The sequence below is a fragment of the Neovison vison genome, chromosome 11 (genome assembly GCF_020171115.1).
Source record: "Neovison vison isolate M4711 chromosome 11, ASM_NN_V1, whole genome shotgun sequence".
In the NCBI taxonomy this organism is placed as follows: Eukaryota; Metazoa; Chordata; class Mammalia; order Carnivora; family Mustelidae; genus Neogale; species Neogale vison.
In genome coordinates this window covers 125,105,435-125,125,478 of record NC_058101.1, presented here as the reverse complement: position 1 = coordinate 125,125,478, position 20,044 = coordinate 125,105,435, and the positions used below count along the sequence as shown (strand labels likewise).

General features: G+C 40.5%; 1 protein-coding gene across 1 annotated transcript; it reads right to left on the bottom strand.

Annotated features, from left to right (window-relative positions):
- Positions 1 to 8,754: 8,754 nt before the first annotated feature.
- Positions 8,755 to 11,679, bottom strand: LOC122889479 (glyceraldehyde-3-phosphate dehydrogenase-like). Its single transcript, XM_044224651.1, has 2 exons — positions 11,595 to 11,679; positions 8,755 to 10,024 (listed from the first exon to the last, which is right to left on the bottom strand). Exons 1-2 carry the CDS (start codon positions 11,643 to 11,645, stop codon positions 8,969 to 8,971), a joined length of 1,107 nt encoding a protein of 368 aa, XP_044080586.1. The 5' UTR covers positions 11,646 to 11,679; the 3' UTR covers positions 8,755 to 8,968.
- Positions 11,680 to 20,044: the final 8,365 nt, after the last annotated feature.

The following is a 20,044-nucleotide window of genomic DNA, read 5'->3' as shown; positions in this document are numbered from 1 at the left end:
CTCAGCACACAGCTGGGCAGCCTCCTCTATGCCTCTCACTAGCCCTACATTTCTTTGCAAACTTCCTGCTCCCCTGCTCTCAGCTCTCGTAAGGAGTCACCACGTTCTACCGAAATCACCTCCTAAATATCTCTCGTATCTAAAAATTCTGCTTGATTTCTTCTCTCCTTCTCATCAGCTCTATCCATCTCTTATCTTTCCTCCCAAATATTCTCCTCTGAGCTACTAAAGTAATCTTCCTAAAAATTCAAGTACCATCATGTTCATACTTCATACCCTTCAATAACTCCCTATTCCTGATGTAGGTCCTACACGATAGCTTGATCCCAAGGCCCCCTGTGACCAGGCTCCTGTTCACCTCTCAACTTCTTTCTGATTCTTCCAGTCTGCACCTTACACAGTCAATTACTCATACGTCCTTGAATGTGCCATATTTTCTCAGACTCCCATGCATCGCATAGGTTACCTCCTTTGTAAGGAATGCCCATTTTTCTTCTTTTTCTGGCTGGGTGACTCCTTTTGGTCTGTTAGGGTTCAGTCCAAGTGTCACTTCTGGTCAGCTCTGTTGTAGAGACTTCCCTGGCCCTTCCTCTTTCTGAGCAGGCTGGTTGGGTGTCTCTTTGTTCTTCCACATGTGTTATCTCTATTCAAGTACTTACCATGCTCCTGGCACCAGTAAATGGTTAGTGAATTAACGAATAAGTGAAGGCATCCCATTTCCCTAAAATGATAAAAACTTCTATAGTATTTCATTTTATATTCCATTTGGAATAGAGGTTTTAAAAACCATGGTGGTTGGGCACCTGGGTGATTCAGTAGGTTAAGCATCACCCTTCAGCTCAGGTCATATCAGGGTCCTGGGATTGAGCCCAGAGTCGGTCTTCCCACTCAATGGGGAGTTTGCTTCTCCCTCTGCCTGTCCCCCTTACTTGTGTTCTCTCTCTAATAAATAAGTAAACTCTTTAAAAACAAAATAAAATTTCCCAACTTTTCTGACTAAGGAATTCAGAAGGACTTTGATTAGTTTGAAAATCACAGTGTTTTCAGGACTACATATGACTTCTGAAGTTTTATATTTAATGTGTAAAGTTTAGAAACATTTATTTTTTTCCTTTTGGTTTATTCTGTAAAATTAAAATTATCCAAGAGATTTATATTTTTATCAGTGTATTGCCACTGGGAATGCTATCCTGATTCCTAGATTACAGATGATTGGTAAAGTACAATATTTTAAAAAGTGAAAAACAGCCGGAGTGGCTCAGTCAGTTAAGTGTCCAGCTCAATTTTGTTTCAGGTCATGATCACAGAGTCGAGAAATCGCTCCCTGGTTCAGGTTCTGAGCTCAGCAGAGTCTGTTTGAGATTCTCTACCTCTCCCTAGTCCTCTGTCCCTCCTCACCTTCTGAACTCTCTAAAATACAAATAAAATCTTTTTTGAAAAGTGAAACGAGGGCGCCTGGGTGGCTCAGTTGGTTGAGCCACCGCTTTCAGCTCTGGTCATGATCCTGGAGTCCCGGGATCAAGTCCCGCATCGGGCTCCCAGTTCCACAGGGATTCTGCTTGTCTCTCTGACCTTCTCGCTCATACTCTTTCTCACTGTCTCTTTCTCATATAAATAAAATATTTAAAAAAAAGTGAAGCGAGATAATATTCAATATAATCTTACAGCCCTGAGAAAAAAATCCTGATGGGATACCATGCAGTCTGTTCATCTGAGTAATCATACACTTGCTCTAGAGTCAACAGTTCCAATTCATTGAGAGGGTTAATCATCACTTAATGGGAAAAATCAGGTAATTAGGGTGACCCATTCCCCATTCGTACCCATTAACAATTTTTTTCTTTTTTAGTCATATCAACAATATAGTTAAAGAGGATTGTCAAGACTAACCTCTCAAAAAATCACCTATATCACATATGCCTGAATGTACAAGATACTATTAAGCAGATTAAGGAGTCTCTCTCACCTTAACCTTGTTTTTGAGATACAATAAGAAAAATGGTTTTAAAGCAGGAAATCTTGAGATAAAGTACAAAAGAAGAAATAATAAGCATTAGGTTTACAAATCTGGGGGCCCAAAAAAGAGAGACCTCTGCTTGCGTGTCAGGCCTGACCCCCCTCTACCTAGTTTTCCTATTGACCATATACATCGAGCTATTTCTTGTTTGCATTTCTCTTTGCTCCTACCAAGGAGCACTGAGATTTCTTAATCAGAAAGTGTCTTTATATACATGAAAACCAAGCATTACTGTGTCATTAAAAGTTGAATTGCTTTTCTAGTTCTGCCTATGGATTTTCATCAGCGCAGGCTGCCATCCAGTCTCTTTCAAGACCAAATGAGTACCTGAAAGAAGTCTGGGTGGATCTAGGGCACAATTATTAGATGCAGACAAAGATGAATGGCCTTTGGTCTGATCTATATGAGAGTCAGAATGGGATCTACCTATCCAATCTGGATGGACAACAATGCACAAGAAAAATCCCACAAAAGTTATCAAAAAGAACACAGACACAGAGAAGGCATTGAAAGTTTGTGGATAGAATTAACCAAGAGTTGAAACTAGAGACAAAGTATGTTATTACATCTTATGGCTTGTAAGATTAAGTTTATGGGATCAAATATCTTGGAATCCTTAGACACTTTTATAGTGAAATATAATACTTACAAAGATTCAAAAACAGACATGTATAGCTCCGATGACTTATCACAAACAATATCCATGTAATCGCCACCAATGTCAAGAAATGGATTGCTGCTTGCACCTGAGAAGATGCCTTCTCTTTCCTAGTCACTGTACCATCCCCAGCAGAGGAAATCACTATCCTGACTTTGACAAAAATCTTCTTCCTTTTTTTTTTTTTTACAGTTCTTCCAACTAAGCATACATCCCCAAACTTTAGTTTATTTTTGCCTGATTTTTAAACTTAATATAAATGGAATTAAAGTACATATTCTCTTGTTCCTGACTTATTTCAATCAACATTATGTTTGTGGGATTCACATGTTGTTGAATGTTAGCTATAAATTGCTCAACTACACGTAGTAAATACTATACAGTAAGTTTTCATTATGTATACAATATTCTATTGAAATAATATGCTACAACTTGTCTATCAGTTCTATTCTTAGATGTTTTAAAAAGTCAAAGAAGTTTTCATCTCTAACTACATAGACTCTCATTACGGTCAAGATATGGACTTGTGTTTTCATTTATTAAGTTGATTCTTTAAGGGAGAGAAAAAAAGGTTTCTTTCTTTTTAAATTTATTTTTTATTTATTTTTAGCATAACAGTATTCATTATTTTTTCACCACACCCAGTGCCCCATGCAGTCTGTGCCCTCTATAATAAAAAGGTTTCTTAAATCGATGTACATCAGGAAAGGGGTAATTGGAGACAGTGGATTCTGACTGGGCTGGCAGAGATGGAAGGTGAAAGGAGAACCAAAATGATTACTTGCCCCATTTTTTCCAAAGAATAAACATCTGAAGCCCCACTCCAAACCAAATAGCTCTGTTCTCTGTCACTGACAATGGAGTAAGGAGATAATGGCTACATAGGCAGAGAGTGTGTTCTTGGTAAGAAGAAGAGGAAGAGCATATGCATGGACACATGCACAAAAGGGCTTCAGTTCTAATTGTTATTCCATTAACTCTGACACTTGGTTTGATATATTTGCTGTACGGTGGTCATGAAAGCAAAGATGTTTTATGAATCACAGAATTTATCTTGTTCCTAAAGTGTTGCTAATTTGCACTGGACTGGGATATTGTTCAGCAAATATACAGCCCCTTCCACTTCTCTCTTGTAATGAAGTCTCTTTTCCTATCTTTGGGCTTGGCCATGAGGCATGCTTTGGCCCCTGGGAAATCAATGTGTGATAAGAATAGCAGCTCTAAATATGTTTGAATGGTAGACTCATGCTCTTGTGCTCCAGTGATCTGTCAGAAAACCATGCCCTGGTTGGCCTTTCCCCTAGGCCCCAGAATGAAAAAATGTGGAGACCTGAACCCACACCAAGGCCAACCAGCTTGCAACTTGGAATAGAGCTGCCCACCCCAGATGAGCCTACACCAGCCCTGCTGAAGTTAACTATGGCAAGAATAAATGTTTGTTATTGGGAGCCACTGTGTGTGGAATAGTTTGCTATTATGGTGGCAAAAAATGTTTTACAGCTGTAGTCAGAGGTGTAAAGTTCAGGCCATTATCACTCCTTAATAGTAATGGACTTGGCCATTTTACCTCATTCTGCATTTGCTCTATGAAACCAGGGATTCAGATTTCAAACTTCTTTTTAGTGTAAATTTTAAATGCCCAGGGGACAATGACCAGATATTTTTAGAATCTGAAGAAGGGGGTTAGTAGGAGATGGAAACAGCTATCCCCGAGGTCAGTGGAAAGGAGCTAGGATCAGTTAGGGATGTTTTGGGTCCTGGCTATACCAGTTGGGGAAATGGCAGGAGAGACCACACCTGTACTCATGCCGCAGGAAGCTGTTCTGGACTTATTCAGAGAAGTGGGAGATGCTCTACTTTGAGGGGTAATATACAAAGAGTTAGGACATAGGTAAGTTGTGTTTTTTAATAGCTAACTGTTGAGGTCAACAAAGTTATGCCCTAGGACAAGTATACATTTAGAGATTAAAAACTGCATGTATGTGGAGAAATGGTAAATTTCATATCCTGCTGGTGGGACTGTAAATTGATCTAAACACTTTGGAGAACTTGGCAGTAATAGGAGGTTACTTTGGAAAATAAGTACATATTAAGTAAAGTTGAACATGCTGTATCTTTTTTTTCTTTCAATGATTTTATTTATTTGAAAGAGGGGCAGAGAGAGAGAGAGAAAGTATGAGAGAGAGAGAGAGAGAGAGGAGTTGGTGAGGGGCAGAGGGAGAGGGAGAAGCAGACTCCCTGATGAGCAGGGAGCCTAATGTAGGGCTTGATCCCGGAACTCCAGGATCATGACCCAAGGTGAAGGCAGACGCCCAACCGGCTGAGCCATGCAGGCACCCGAAGATGCTCATATCTTAATACTCAGTAACTTAGTACTGGATGTGTAGCAGTGGGTCTCAATGGGACTGGTGCCACACAGATGAATCTCACAATCTCACAAATAACACTGAGTAAAGCAAAAGACCTGAATTTCATACCATTTAAACATCATAATACTATGTGTGATTTAGGGTTCCATATGTAGCAAAAATATTTTAAAAATGCATGGGAATGATAAACACCAAATTCAGCAGTTATCTCTGGCAGCAAGGGAGATACAATTGGAGGGGGTAAAACGGGGACTTACGTGCACCTTAAATGTTTTATTTCTTCATGTATAAGGTGGGCATTGAAGGGTTTGTTACTATTTATATATTTTCAATGTAAAGAATATATATTATTTTATATCATTTTTGTATATATGAAATATTGCAAAATAAAAATTTCAACAGAGAGAGGTTTATGAGCTTCTAACATCATGGGGCCATGTTTTGTTCATCTCTCTAAGCTCAGTGCCAAGCAGTGTGCCTGGCACAGAGTAGATGCTCAATTAATGTTTGTTGAATGGTCAACCAAACAAAAGTTCATATAGTAGTTTTAATTCTTAGACATAAATAGAATGCTTCAGTCCTCCTCGATCATGGTATCCAGTAACACAAACATTTCTATGATATGGCAGGTACTTTTCCAGCTTTCCAGCATTAAAAGTGCAACTGTGGGGGTGCCTGGGTGGCTCAGTGGGTTAAAGCCTCTGCCCTCGGCTCAGGTCATGATCCCAGGGTCCTGGGATTGAGCCCTGCATGGGGCTCTCTGCTCAGTGGGGAGCCTGCTTCCTCCTCTCTCTCTCTCTACCTGCCACTCTGCCTACTTGTGATCTCTCTCTCTGTCAAATTAAAAAAAAAAAAAGTACAACTGTTAACATAAACAAAACTTTCTTCCCTCAAGGGACTCATTTTGAGTGTGTGTGTGTTGGGGAGGGTGGCAGGGGGAGGACCCAGAGGGGTATTAACAATAAAGAAAATAATTCAGTAAAATAGAAAGAAGGCCAGATGAGATCAGTGCCCTCAAGAAAAATGAGGCTGAGAACGGAAGTGTTCAAAGATTTTAGGCAACATTAAACAGGGTAGTCAAGTTCTCTTTGAGAAAGTGACCTTTGAGTTAGAACTTAAAATGAGGGAGAAAACTGTGAGCAGTTGAGTCAGAGGGAGAAGAAAGTACAAAGACCTTGAGGCAGCCTGGAAAGCAGGCCCGGGCAGTCACACTGACTGAGTGTCTAGGAGGGGTTCCGGGAGGAGGGAGATCAGAGATTGGGCAGAACCTGCTAGACCATTTTCCCTACTTTGGCTTTTACCCTTAGTGAAATTAAAGACTTGGAACAAAGGACATGTATCATCTGCCTTACACGTTTAAAAGATCACTCTATTTGGGGAAGAGATAATAGTAGGAAGTAGAAACCTGGAGACCAGTTAGGACATTATTGCATTAATTGAGGCCCAAGATTATGGTGGCTGGAACCAGGGTGGCAACAGTGGAAATGTAAGTAGTCATATTTTGACATATTTTGAAGACAGATAGCTCTGGCGCAGAGCTATTGGTGATGGACTGTATATGAGGCATGAGAAAAGGAACAGTCAGGGATGACACAAAGGTTTTTGGCTTGAAGTCGCCACTGACTGAGAAGAAAGGGAGCTATTGGTGATGGACTGTATATGAGGCATGAGAAAAGGAACAGTCAGGGATGACACAAAGGTTTTTGGCTTGAAGTCGCCACTGACTGAGAAGAAAGGGAGCCAGCTGGCTGGCTGGCTGGGGCCGGGTTCAGTGTGTGACATGTCAAGTTTGAAATGTTTACTGGGCATCCAGATGGAGTTGTTAAGTAAACAGTTGATACGTGAGCTTGAGGGTCAAGAGAGACATACAAGCCAGAGAAATAACTTTGAGAACCATTTGCATATAGGTAGTATATAATAAAGCTTAAAGATAGGATGAGACCATCAGGGGAATGAACCTAACTCAGAAAGAAGGGAGGTCCAAGGACCAGGTGTAAAGGCACTGCAATGTTTAGAAGTTAGGGAGGAAGAGAGAGGTCCAGTCCAAGATGATGGAGGAGCATCAGACAAAGACATAGGAGACATCCACGGAAAGGCAATGCCTTGGTGGCTAGGTTAAGGAAGTATTTAAAGGAGGAGAAGGGTGACTAACAGCGTCCAAGCATCCAGTAATGCTCAGGGTCCACGTAAGATGATGACAACAACAGAGCTTTGTATCAAACAAAGTAAGGGTTATAGGAGACCTTGGCAAGGCCAGTTCTGGTGGGGGCTGAAACCCTTCTTATCAAGGGCTCAGGAGAGAGAGGAGAAAGGAATAAACAGGAAAGCCAACTTGTCCAAAGCTCTTTTTTTTGCCTTATCTGACTTTTAAACAGAAAGGGAATCCATGCATTCCTGACTCAACTGATACAAGTGCATACTGGAATCCAGTAATCTAAACATATATCTTATCTCAAAAGAATAGAACACAAAGCAGCTAGAAAATTCCACTCATGTATGAGAATTAGCTTCATTTTCCACAAATATAAAGGACTACCATGAGAAACTAAACTAAGGATTCTGGTAGGGGAAGAACTATCTAACTGGGTGGCCAGCCTTCCTCTAACTTTGATATTTGAAGTCAAATTAGTCCCCTTTAGTTATCAACAAGTCAAATTTCTCCCAATGTAAATTAGTGGTTGGAAACAATTAGCTCAGCATGAAAAGCCATTTATCTCTGGAGAACTTTAACCCCACAGACCAATTCACCTGTCTGATTCATCTAGGATCAGCACAGGTGATTCTCAGACCAGACCAGCCTACTGTTCAAGAATTGCAGAGAGATCTCAGAGATCTCAGGAAAGTTAATGAACAAGATGTGCGGGGGGATGGGGGGAAGACAGGCCTCTGAGCTCTAGACCTGCAGTGCTGAGGGGAACACTATATAAATGACTGGCTCTAGCATATCGTCAGCAAATGGACACTTTGGATGACCTTCAACCAAAGCCATCAGATCACGTGCTAAAGAGAAAAAAATAGTAATAATTAAAATTTTTTTCTTCTTACAATATAAGGGTTTGCTAAATTACCATACTATAAGCCCAGTGTGGTCCAGTATAACAAAGAGTTAATTTTCTAATATAGGGTGCTATTAGCGTTTCAGAAAATCCAGGTTAGAACAATATTCAAAATTCATTAGTAGTAGTCAGTACATGGAGGAATGATTTGACAATGAAAAATTTCTATGGAATAGAGTCAAGTTATTATTACAACTGAGGGAAGTCAAGAGAGTTAAGAAGGCAAATAATTTTCATCACATTTATTGAATCAAATTGTATTTATTTAATATGGTCTTCTAATTTATATATTCAATTTGTAGAATTAACTATTTAAATAACTAATAGAAACCTTAACATTGCAGAAAATCCTTTTTTGGTTCCGCTTTTTTTTGTTTTTGTTTATTTTTTAATTTTTATTTATTTATTTTTTTAAGATTTTATTAGAGAGAGAGAGAGATCACAAGCAGGCAGAGAGACAGGCAGAGAGAGAGGGGGGAAGCAGGCTTCCCGCTGAGCAGAGAGCCCGATGCAGGGCTTGATCCCAGGACCCTGGGATCATGACCTGAGCTGAAGGCAGAGGCTTAACCCACTGAGCCACCCAAGTGCCCCTGTTTATTTTGTTTTTGATGGGGACATCTTTCCCTTGCTCCCCAAACCAAAATGTAATCAGAATTTTTTTTGGCTGGGTACAGTATACTTTATTGATGGTACATGACAAGGTAGGGCTCCCCAAGCCCCTCCCCTTCTTCAGGGGGTCTGGGATGAAAATAGTGGAGGTTGGGAGATTCTCAGTGTTTTGGGGGATAAGTTGGGGCAGGGATTTCCCAGCAGCTGAGGGCCTCTCTCTTCCTCTTGCTCTGGCTGGGACTGGTGGTCCAGGGGGCTCCTACACTTTGGAGGCCATGTGGACCATAAGGTCCACCAGCTGGTTGCTGTAGCCAAATTCATTGTCATACCAGGAAATGAGCTTGACAAAGTGGTCATTGAGAGCAATGCCAGCCCCAGCATCAAAGGTAGAGGAGTAGGTGTCACTGTTGAAGTCGCAGGAGACAACCTGGTCCTCAGTGTACCCCAGGATGCCCTTGAGGGGGCCCTCTGATGCCTGCTTCACCACCTTCTTGATCTCATCATATTTGGCAGCTTTCTCCAGGCGGCAGGTCAGATCCACGACAGACACATTGGGGGTGGGGACACAGAAGGCCATGCCAGTGAGCTTCCCATTCAGCTCAGGGATGACCTTGCCTACAGCCTTGGCCGCAACAGTGGAAGCAGGGATGATGTTCTGGGAAGCCCCTCGGTCTTCATGCCACAGCTTCCCAGAGGGGCCGTCCACAGTCTTCTGGGTGGCAGTGATGGCATGGATGGTGGTCATGAGTCCCTCCACAATGCCGAAGTTGTCATGGATGACCTTGGCCAGAGGAGCCAAGCAGTTGGTGGTACAGGAGGCATTGCTGAAAATCTTGAGGGAGTTGTCATACTTCTCATGGTTCACACCCATCACGAACATGGGGGCGTCAGCAGAAGAAGTGGAGATGATGACCCTCTTGGTCCCACCCTTCAAGTGAGCCCCAGCCTTCTCCATGGTGGTAAAGACCCCAGTGGACTCCACAACATACTCAGCACCAGCATCGCCCCATTTGATGTTGGCGGGATCTCGCTCCTGGAAGATGGAGATGGACTTCCCATTGATGACAAGCTTCCCGTTCTCAGCCTTGACTGTGCCGTGGAATTTACCGTGGGTAGAATCATACTGGAACGTGTAGACCATATAGTTGAGATCAATGAAAGGGTCATTGATGACGACAATATCCACTTTACCAGAGTTAAAAGCAGTCCTGCTGACCAGGCGCCCAATACGGCCAAATCCTTCCACTCCGACCTTCACCATCGTGTCTCGGGCACGTGGCTGCCACTGCACCTGAAGATGCGGCTGTCTGTCGAACTGGGAAGAGCAGAGAGCCGTAATCAGAAATTTTTAGGTAGGACACCTGGATGGCTCAGGCGTTCAACTTCCTCCTTCGGCTCAGGCTGTGATCCCAGGATCCTGGGATCGAGCCCCACGTCCGGCTCCCTGCTTATCAGGAAGCTTCCTTCTCCCTCTCCCTCTCCCCCTGCTTGTGTTCCTGCTCTTGTTTCTCTCTCTGTCAAATAAATAAGACTTAAAACATTTTTTAGTCTTCTTAAACAGAAATCTTTGAACTTGAGCTATAAAGCAGAAAAAAGGAACTAACTTTTCTTTCTCTCTGTTCATATACACCATCTAGTGGATTTATTTTATTATTCAATCAAAAACAAGAATGATAAAAGATTTATGTGATCTAATAACACAAATTATAGGAAGTGCATAAAAATCATGTCTTATAAAAACTTAGCAAGGAAAGTGTTTTAAGAAAACAATCAGCGTTTGGCATATAAACATATCCTATCTGTACATTAAGTACACCTTTGAATGTTACCTGGATATCCAGCTTTTGACGTAATTGTGAAAGTTAAAGAAGGCATCAAGAAACAATACTGTGGGAAGTAGTCAAAAGATTGTTACTCTGAAGTTAACTAAGCCTTCATTTTTTAACAACTTTTTTTTAATCCAAGCTTGCAATATTCAGATGTATTTCACATTATATGAAGAAGATACAAGGGGTGCCTGGTTGGTTCAGCCCATTAAGTATCTGCCTCCAACTCAGGTCATGATCCCAGGGTCCTGGGAGGGAGCCCCAAGTCAGGCTTCATGCTCAGCAGGGAGTCAGCTTCTCCCTCCCTCTGCTGTTCCCCCTGCTTGTGCTCTGCTCCCCCTGCTTGTGATCTCTCACTCTGTCAAATAAATAAGTAAAATCTTAAAAAATAGAGTACACCAACATTCAAAGTTTACATGTCTTACAGAAGGGCAAAATGATATGTGTCTATGCACAGTCATTGTGGCATATATATGTACATACATTTATATGTGTGTGTAAGTGTGTGTGTATGCATGCGTGTGTGGACCCTAAACGTCCATCAGTGGAGAGATGAACTAAAAGAATAGTAGCTCTATACTATAGAATACTATGTAGCTTTTGGTCAGCTCTAAATGAGCTGATGTGAAAAGTGCCCCAAAGTGGTTCAGGAAATAAAGCAAAAATGCAGAAGAACATGTATATTACTATTTTTGTAAATAAAAAGAAAAGTAATAGTGTTTGGTCTGGGACAGAGAACTGGGTAGTTTTAGGGCAGGAGTGCGAGAAGATGACTTTGAATTGTATACCTCTTATTGAGCTTGATAATAGACATAGTTTCCTTATTCAAGAGGAAAAAACATTTCTTTCAAAGAGTGATCTTTGAAGAGTCAAAATATAAGACTCCGGAAAGATAAATTCCCAGAAATAAATTGGGAGGTCATAAAGGCTCTATATAATATTAATTTTGAGAAATATTGCCAAATTGCTCCCCATGGTGAGTGAATTAATTTATACTCCCACCGGCAATGTCCAAGTGCCTATTATTTAAGACTCCTGGTTAACACAACGTATCCTCACCATTTTTGAAGTTTGCCAACATGGAAAATGGCTCCTCGTTGCAGTTGTCATTTGTCTTGGGATGGGAACGGATCATTGACCTCGCACTTGGACAATGACCTGAAGGAGGAAGGAGCCGGGTCAGGGAGTCTAGAGGGAGCTGTGGCCCTAAGCCATAACAGGGCTGGCAGGGGTGTGGTGGCGGAGATGGCAAGAGGGGGCAGGCGCACAGCTACCTGTGCAGGTTGAACTGACAGGATTTGGCCACGCACAGGATGTGGAGAAGGTGAGAGAGAAGTGTCCAGAGTAACCCTCTGGGTTTTGCAATGACGTGGAAGGAGGGATCTGAGAAGTGACAGGAGAGATTAGGGGAAGCCCAGGAACTCATGTGAAGGAACAGGTGCCGGGGTGGAGCAGCCTCAACATGCATGCCTGCAGAATGGCAGAGGCATTTGCATGTACAAGCCTGAGGCTCGGAGGGCAGGTCTAGGCTGGAGAGGACAGTCCTTACATGTATGAGGCTTTACTCCATAAAGTGGGGCAAGGCTTTAGGTGATCATTCACACTGAATCTCCATGTGACACTGCTCGACTGAAATACAAATACTATAACAATGCAACTTCCTTAAGACTGGATTCAAGGACTTCCATAAATGTAGGTGGGGCTAAGAATGCCAAGGAGGCATCATCTGGGAAAAGGAATATACACGCTTATTAAAAATAAACCATATCTCCATTTCCATGTTTTTCAATTGTTTTAAAAAACAAAGCTTTTTTTTTTTTTTTTAAGGAACAGACTTGTAACACATTTGGAAAATGCTAACAAGCATAAACAAAAACTACAATCCCACGACTCAGAGATAATTACTGATAACATTTTGGTTTTCCCTCTCTGCCATACATGAGTTGTACCATAGATTTAGTTATACATATAATTCTTGGCATAGACTTTAATTTAAACATCATAATGTGAATATTTATGTGCTGGCATCCTTTAAAATGTTATTTTATTTCAAATTTATTTTTATAATTTATATATATTTTAAAATTAAAAATATATTTTAAACTGTAACCTAACAGTCCCCCATACAAAAGGAACTTTCATTACTTAACTACTATCACTGTGTATAATAATTGAAAGGTTTTTTTCTGGATTGCACGAGAAAGATGTTCTTTTCATTTTCAGGAAATGAAATCATTCATCAGGAAAGGACATCTTTCCTGATGTCCTTTTCATTTTCATTTCTTTATTCTGTAATGAGGTTTCCCACTTCCACATGCTTATTGGGTATATGTATTAATGTTATTTTTTTCATTTTATTAATAGTTTTTGAAATCAGTGATTAAAGCTGAGGGAAAATATCTGCTCAGTAATAGCTTGTTTTCCCTTAACAGCAGGTCTCACATGGGTCATCATTACATTTGCCATTTAGTCACTTTCATTAACCACTTACTCTAACTTTGAACTTGAAGTGCTCTGATGAGTATCACCAAAATACCAAAAAGCATATTGCTATTTGTAGCAAATCAGTTTATGGGGCAATGAAGCCCTATTAATCTAAGTTAACTTTTATTCTCTTATCAAAACCACCTCATGGCTATTCCTCTCAGTCACAATAAATTAGCCTGTTCTCATTATCTCAATCTAATTAAGACAGCTTTATTTCCTGATCTTTTCAGCCCCATTCTAATATCTTTGAGCAGAAATATAAAAAGGGATGACCTCAAATGTATGAGGCTGTGGCTGAAGCCCTGTTTATGGACCAAAGGACTGGAAACAACTTAAATGTCCATCACAGGAGACTGTCACATCCATAGGACAGAATATAATGTGGCCGTTACAAGGAATGGAGGAAATTAGGAGGAACGAAGCTATAATCTATCAGGTTAAAAAAAGCAAGGTTTAGAATAATGTGACTTGTGCTTGCTTTGGCAGCACATATATAAAACAGAATAATATGACTTGAGTGAAAAATGGAGGCCCTGTGAGTTACACCAGTGTTGGCATTTTTTTTTTAAAGTAATTATATATAAATGTTTGCCTGTGCATAGAGCGTAGAAGAATTTACAAGAAAGCATTGACCTTTTGGAGGGGAACTGGGGTCTGGAAGTTGAGATAGGAAGCTGACTTAATTTTCTGTTATACTATTTGATGTGCACATGCCTTATCTTTTTAAAAATTAAAAAACAAACACAGAAATGGAATTATTCATCTTAACCTATGGCAACCGCACCTTCTACCTCTTCTTTCCCCCACCTGCATGGGAGAGATTTGCACAGCTTTCTCTGAGCCTCAGACTTGCACCCTCAACCCCGATGACATGGCCTGAGTCAGCCTCCACTTTCCTGAATTAATTCTTCACTAATTAATGCTAATGCCTTTCAGAAACGTTATGACCCTCATGGGAAAGCTTCTGCCTGAACTCTGCACTGCTGATAATCTTAATCTATTCTGTCCACTAACAAATTATATCTTTCTGACTTTTGTTTATCACTCTTGCTTCCTGGTCTTTCCTCTCTGTCATCTCAAGTTTTCCTCACTCATGGAAAACTGCACAGAAAGATCTAAGTCGCTATGATAAAAGATTTAGGATAAACAGTAGTTTGGATGAGATTTTATAAAAGAAGTTTGAGATGATTTTGAGTGGAGGGTTGACAGTAGATCTGTCTTTTGTAATTCTGTGGGACCCGTGTGTAGGAATGGTCTATCTGTGACATCTTCTCATCCCTGAAAGTTCTCCTTGCCCTAACATGTTCTGTTGTAGAAAAGGAAGTGGCAAAAATAAGTCTCGGTGATGAGTTTTCTACGTACTACTACTACCGGCATCTCATCACATAAGGTTCATTGGGAGCGGTATCAAACTAGAAGAACATGAGCCTTAGGTTTGTGCACAAAGTAGTAATTTACATTTGCAGTATTAACCACCAATCTTGGTTCTGCTGGGTTCAACTACATGGTTTTAATTTTTCTATTTCTTTTAAATCCAGAAGATAAAAATTTGGGGGGAGGGGTGGTGGTATTTCTCTCTGACCAACAGGAGAGAATGTAGAAAATGATTAAGCCAAAGACCTTTCTTAAAGTGTTTTCCAATACACTTATGGGATCAGTCAAAATATTTATATATACTCTAGCACTTTGAAATCTCAAGCTGTTTTAACCAGCTGTCATTTTGGTGTCAAACTACGGTCATTTTAATGTGAAACAAAGGTCAACAGAGGGTTTGTCTTATTCTTTTCCTATTAGTGAAATACTTTATAGTTATTGAACTCTGTTTAAACCTCCAAAGCAAGTCCCTATTCCATATCCCTGTTATCTAGGTCACATGGGATTTTATGATTGTTCACAAATAAAATATATAGAAATGAAGAAAAGTAACAGTGTCAAATTAATATTTAAAGTATTATCAACAACCCAAAACATAGACAATCAGTGAGGTCTATACAAGTTTGGCACTGATTAGAAACACTTATATCTAAGACTGATATCCAATACATATATAATGTAAATTCAACTCTATTTCTGCACTTAAAATGAGAGTTGTTTTTTCATTTCTCATTCCAGAAACTACACTGTAAAGATCATTCCAAATTTTGCTAAACTGATGGCCTTTAAAAATAGACAATTTATTTCTAAGGCTTATTCTCTCTGTTTATTGTTTAGCCCAAAAATAATATTTATTTTTGGCAATTATCTATTTCTGGAACTTTTTACTCTAACCTTAAATTTTTTTTTTTTTTTTGCTTATGTGCATCAGGATAATGAATTGTATGGAACTACTTTATTACAAGAGTTAGCCAACATAATAAAGAGTAAGTGCTTAGACTTATATATTGTAGTGACAAATGAAGAAAAGTATTTGAAGGTATCCAATGAGTTCCCTGAAGGTGAAGTTTAGCTCTTTTGATTGATACAGACTCCCAATTCATGTTTTTGCTGCCAATTTTACCTAGTTCATTCATCCATTTCTTGTGCTTAAATGTACTGAGCATCTACTAGGAGCCAGGTACCACTCTTGGTGCTGCCACGTTGGTTTGAATAGTAACAACAGCCCGTAATAGAAGTAATAGTGTAGGTAGTAATAGTGCTATGGGGTTGGGGGTATAAAACATGGAAAAGGTTATGGGGAGTGTAGTAGAAGTGGCTGCCTGTTCATATATCCTGGAAAAAGCCATTCAGATAAAGAGCACTCCATCCAGGTAGAGGGAACAGCAAGGACAAAGTCCATGAAGTAGAAGCATGCTTGGTGTGGAGTGGCTGGAGCGGAATAAGAGGTGTGTGGTGGGACACAGGTCACAGGGATAGGCGGGGGACAGGTGGGACAGATCATGGGTGCCGCATGGGCCACTGTAAAGACTTTGGCTTTTACTTTGAGTAGGGGAGCCTTTGGAAAGTTCCAAGGAGAAAAGCAGCATGACCTGATTAAAGTAGGTTTGACAGAATTACTCCAGCTGCTGTTTTGATCACTGTGAACAGGTGAGTGTATGTGTGTGTCTGCGTGTGCCCACATCTGTGCTGGGGGCTGTGGCAGGCAGTGGAGGAAGCAGTGAGTGCTGTTAGGGCTCTCTTGTAAAAATCCAGGCAAGAGAAGCTGATGGATGGATGGCGTGGAACGAGAAATGGTAGATCCTGCATACACTTAGAAGATAGAGTCAAAGTAGTTGGCTCTAGATCAGATGTGGCTGATGGAAAATAGGGAGTCGGGGCTGACTCCATGGTTTCTGGTGTAAGCAACTAGGAAAATGGAATTGCCAACTGAGGGGAGAAGACTGGAAGAGGCGCAAGTCTGGGGAGTGGGTGATATTCAGGAGCCTGTTTTGTTTCTTTTGGAGAGAGAGAGTACACGAGCATGGCACATGCACCAGATGGTTGGGAGGGGGCGGTGAGAGGGAGGGCAGGAGAGAGGGAATCTTAAGCAGACTCCATGTCCATCGCAGAGCCCCTTGCTGGGCTCAATCTCACAACCCTGAGATCATGACCTGAGCCAAAATCAAGAGTTGGCTGCTTAACCACCGAGACCCAGGTGCTCCAGGAGCCTGGGTTCTAATACGGTAGGTCGAAGGTGCTAATGAGATATCCAAGAGGAAATGTTGAGTAGGCAGTTGAATATATGAGTTCAGTAGCTGTAAAAGGAGGTTGTGGCTGGAAATACATCTTTCAACAATATTTTAAATTGTGAGATAAAAGATCACTTCCAGTATGGGCTTTTAAAAGTTTATGTGGCATAAACCCCTTTGAAAGTCTGTTAAAACTTGAGGCTCCTTCTCGGAGTGATATTTTAAATGCATAAAATAAAATATATTTGAAATATTTTGGTATATATAATTGGTATAAAGAAAAGCAATTATAATGAAATGTAGAATCACAATATTTTGCAAGTTATACTATGGCAACATATTTTTTATTAATATACTACCCAATAAGAACTAACAGTAAGCATAATAACTACAGTACTTTAAAGAAGTCATGTGCATAAATATTTCAAGACATCTGTAACAACTGTAATGAGATGAAAATATCTAATTTTTTTACTAGAGATAAAGTCATAGATACGGCAAATATTATTGTTCATAATTGCAGGAAATGCAAAGTTTCATTTAGAGGTTAGTGAAAATAAAGAAGAAATGTTTCCCTTTCAAGGTCACTGACACCAGGTCTATGGACTGCAGGGTAAGAATCTCTGTGTGGTGGCAAATACAGCCAGAGAAGTGGGGGACCAAGGAGGATAACCTGGGACTCTCCAACATGAAGTGGCATGAAGAAAAGGAGAACTGATAAAGAAAATGGGGAAAAGAAAATTGAGTGGAAGAAGGAACCAGTGATCAGCGTCATGATCCTAAGGTCCTGGGATGGAGTCCTGCATCCAGCTCCCTGCTCAGTGGGTAGACTGCTTCTCCCTCTGCCCCTCCCCCTGGCTTTGCTCGTACTTTGCTCGTACTCCCTCTTGCTATCTCTTTCTCTCTCTCAAATAAGTAAATTAAAAAAAAAAAATTGCAGCTGATGGTTGAGTAAGATGAGAGATGAGGACTCAGGACCTTGAGAAGAGCAGTTCCTGTTCAGGGGTGGGGACAAAAACCTGACTACTGGGATCTCAGGCGTGAATGAGAGAAGGTGATGTTCAACAACTGGACTAAAATAGTTTTGCCATAACATGAATTTTTTAAACTTTGAACTTGTAAGCAAAGGAAGGGGTCAAGGGAGGACTTTTGTTATTGTTATTGTTGTATTTATGATGGGAGATATTACATGCGTTTACGGGTTGTGGATGAATCCAGGAGATAAGGAGAATTGATAATACAAAAGAAAAAGTGACAATTCCCAGCTTATTGTCCCTGAACAGTGAGAGGGGACAGTGAGAGGGATGGAATCCAGTGCCCAGGTGCGAGGGCTGTCCTCAGAGGGAGCCTGAATCCTTCATGCTTAAGTTAAAAGGAGGGAAAGCAATTAGTTATATGGGTCTTGATAGAATCAAGTTTGAAGAAATGATGGCGGAAGAATGTGGAAATGCTTTTGTCGCCTCCATTTCCTCAGTGAAATACCAAATGGAACGAGTGAGTGAAGAGGGGTATGGAGAGAAGGGGAGAAATAATGATCCAGTCCTGCAGGTGAGTGAACAGGCCAGAGAAACAGTCAGACATGTTGGGCCCACAGGGTGGTGGTCATGAATTAAAGTAAAGCCGGTTGGGGTCCGGCTGCTCAAGTGTGGGCATGGCTGGCAGACAATTTAGTCTCAACCAGAGTTAATACCAATACATTCATCACAAAAAGGTCCTGAGCAAAAGATGAGGAGACACACCTGCTTCAGTGTACTTTTATGTCTGTAGTTTTTTTAATTATAAGCAATTCAAACACTGTAAACTCACTGGTATAATGTGAGCCCTGAAGGTCAAGTGCTTGGAACTGGGGCCCAGGTCAGGGGAAACTGTGCATCTAGGGTTCCTGGGGCTGACACTGCCAAGGGTGGGTGTGACCAGAGAAGTTTCATTTCTAATGCGGGGATGGGCCCAAAGGCCTGGTGCCCACCCAGTACCCTACACGAGACAACGCATTCTAGCAGGAACAAACACCATACTGTATCCATTTACATGATGGTGAGAATGCCCAGACAATTACTTAAGTCTCAATAACCCTATTTTTATTAACAGATTAAATCAGTATGAAAACTAAAAAGACACTGTATAAACCAAAGACCTTGTTCCTGTTTAAATATCCTTAATCGTATTCTTGCCTTTGGCAAACAGCCTCCAAGTATGTGCTCCCTTTCAATATCAGTTCTTTTATTTGCATGTCTGTTTCCATGTTGTTTTAGAATTCCAGCTCCTTGATAAGGAGTTATGTTTGCATTACATTTAGGCACACCCAGTGTTTCCTAGAGCATTCTTCATCTAGAGGACATTAATCACTAGTATTTCCAATATTATAAAAGGTAAATTGAATTTCTAAATGAAATACCTTCCTCGCAGTCACTGAGTTATATTTTGTTAATTAACAGTTCTAATACACTCATAAAATAGCTACTTTATCCACCAGGGCAAGTAGTAAGCCACATTTACCATTGGAACAATGAAAGGAATAGTTTGTAATATATATTCAAATACAGGCTTTAATTAGTAGTTGAAATAATGCAGATACTTCTATCACACGATACCTATCTAGAGTCACAAATGTAGGATGGAAAGGTTGGCCATTAAACTGGGAAGGAAGAAGGTACTGTTTAAGTACACCAGGAAAACAAAAGCCAATAAAAATGTAAGTTTTAGATGTATACACACATATAAGTTACTATATGGCAAGGGAACCAAGGGCAAAAATGAACTATTCGACTTTATCAAGATCAAAAGCTTTGGTGCAGCAAAGGAAACAGTCAACAAAACCGAAAGACAACCGACAGAATGGGAGAAGATATTTGCAAATGAGATATCAGATAAAGGGTTAGTATCTGAAAATCTATAAATAACTTATCAAACTCAATACCCAAAGAATAAATAATCCAATCAAGAAATGGGCAGAGAACATGAACAGACGTTTCTGCAAAGAAGACATCCAGATGGCCAACAGACACATGAAAAAGTTCTCAACATCACTCGGCATCGGGAAATACAAATGAAAACCACAGTGAGATACCACCTCACCCCAGTCAGAAGGGCTAAAATTAACAAGTCAGGAAACAAGAGATGTTGGAGAGGATGTGATAAAGGGGAACCCTCCTACACTGTTGATGGGAATGAAGACTGGTGAAGCCACTCTGGAAAACAAAATGGAGGTTCCTCAAAAAGTTGAAAATGGAGCTACCCTATGACCCAGAAATTGTACTACTTTACCTTATTTTAGTATTTATTTACCCTAAAGATACAAATGTAGAGATCTGAAGGGGCACGTGCACCCAAATGTTTATAGGAGCAATGTCCACAATAGCCAAACTATGGAAAGAGCTTAGATGACCAGATGTGATATATATATAGAAGATGTGGTGT

Coding starts and splice junctions, on each gene's coding strand:
- LOC122889479 (XM_044224651.1), bottom strand. CDS start 11,645: ATGACAACTGCAACGAGGAGCCATTTTCCATGTTGGCAAACTTCAAAA. Junction 10,025..11,594: donor GTTGGCAAACTTCAAAAATG/GTGAGGATACGT, acceptor TGCTCTTCCCAG/TTCGACAGACAGCCGCATCT.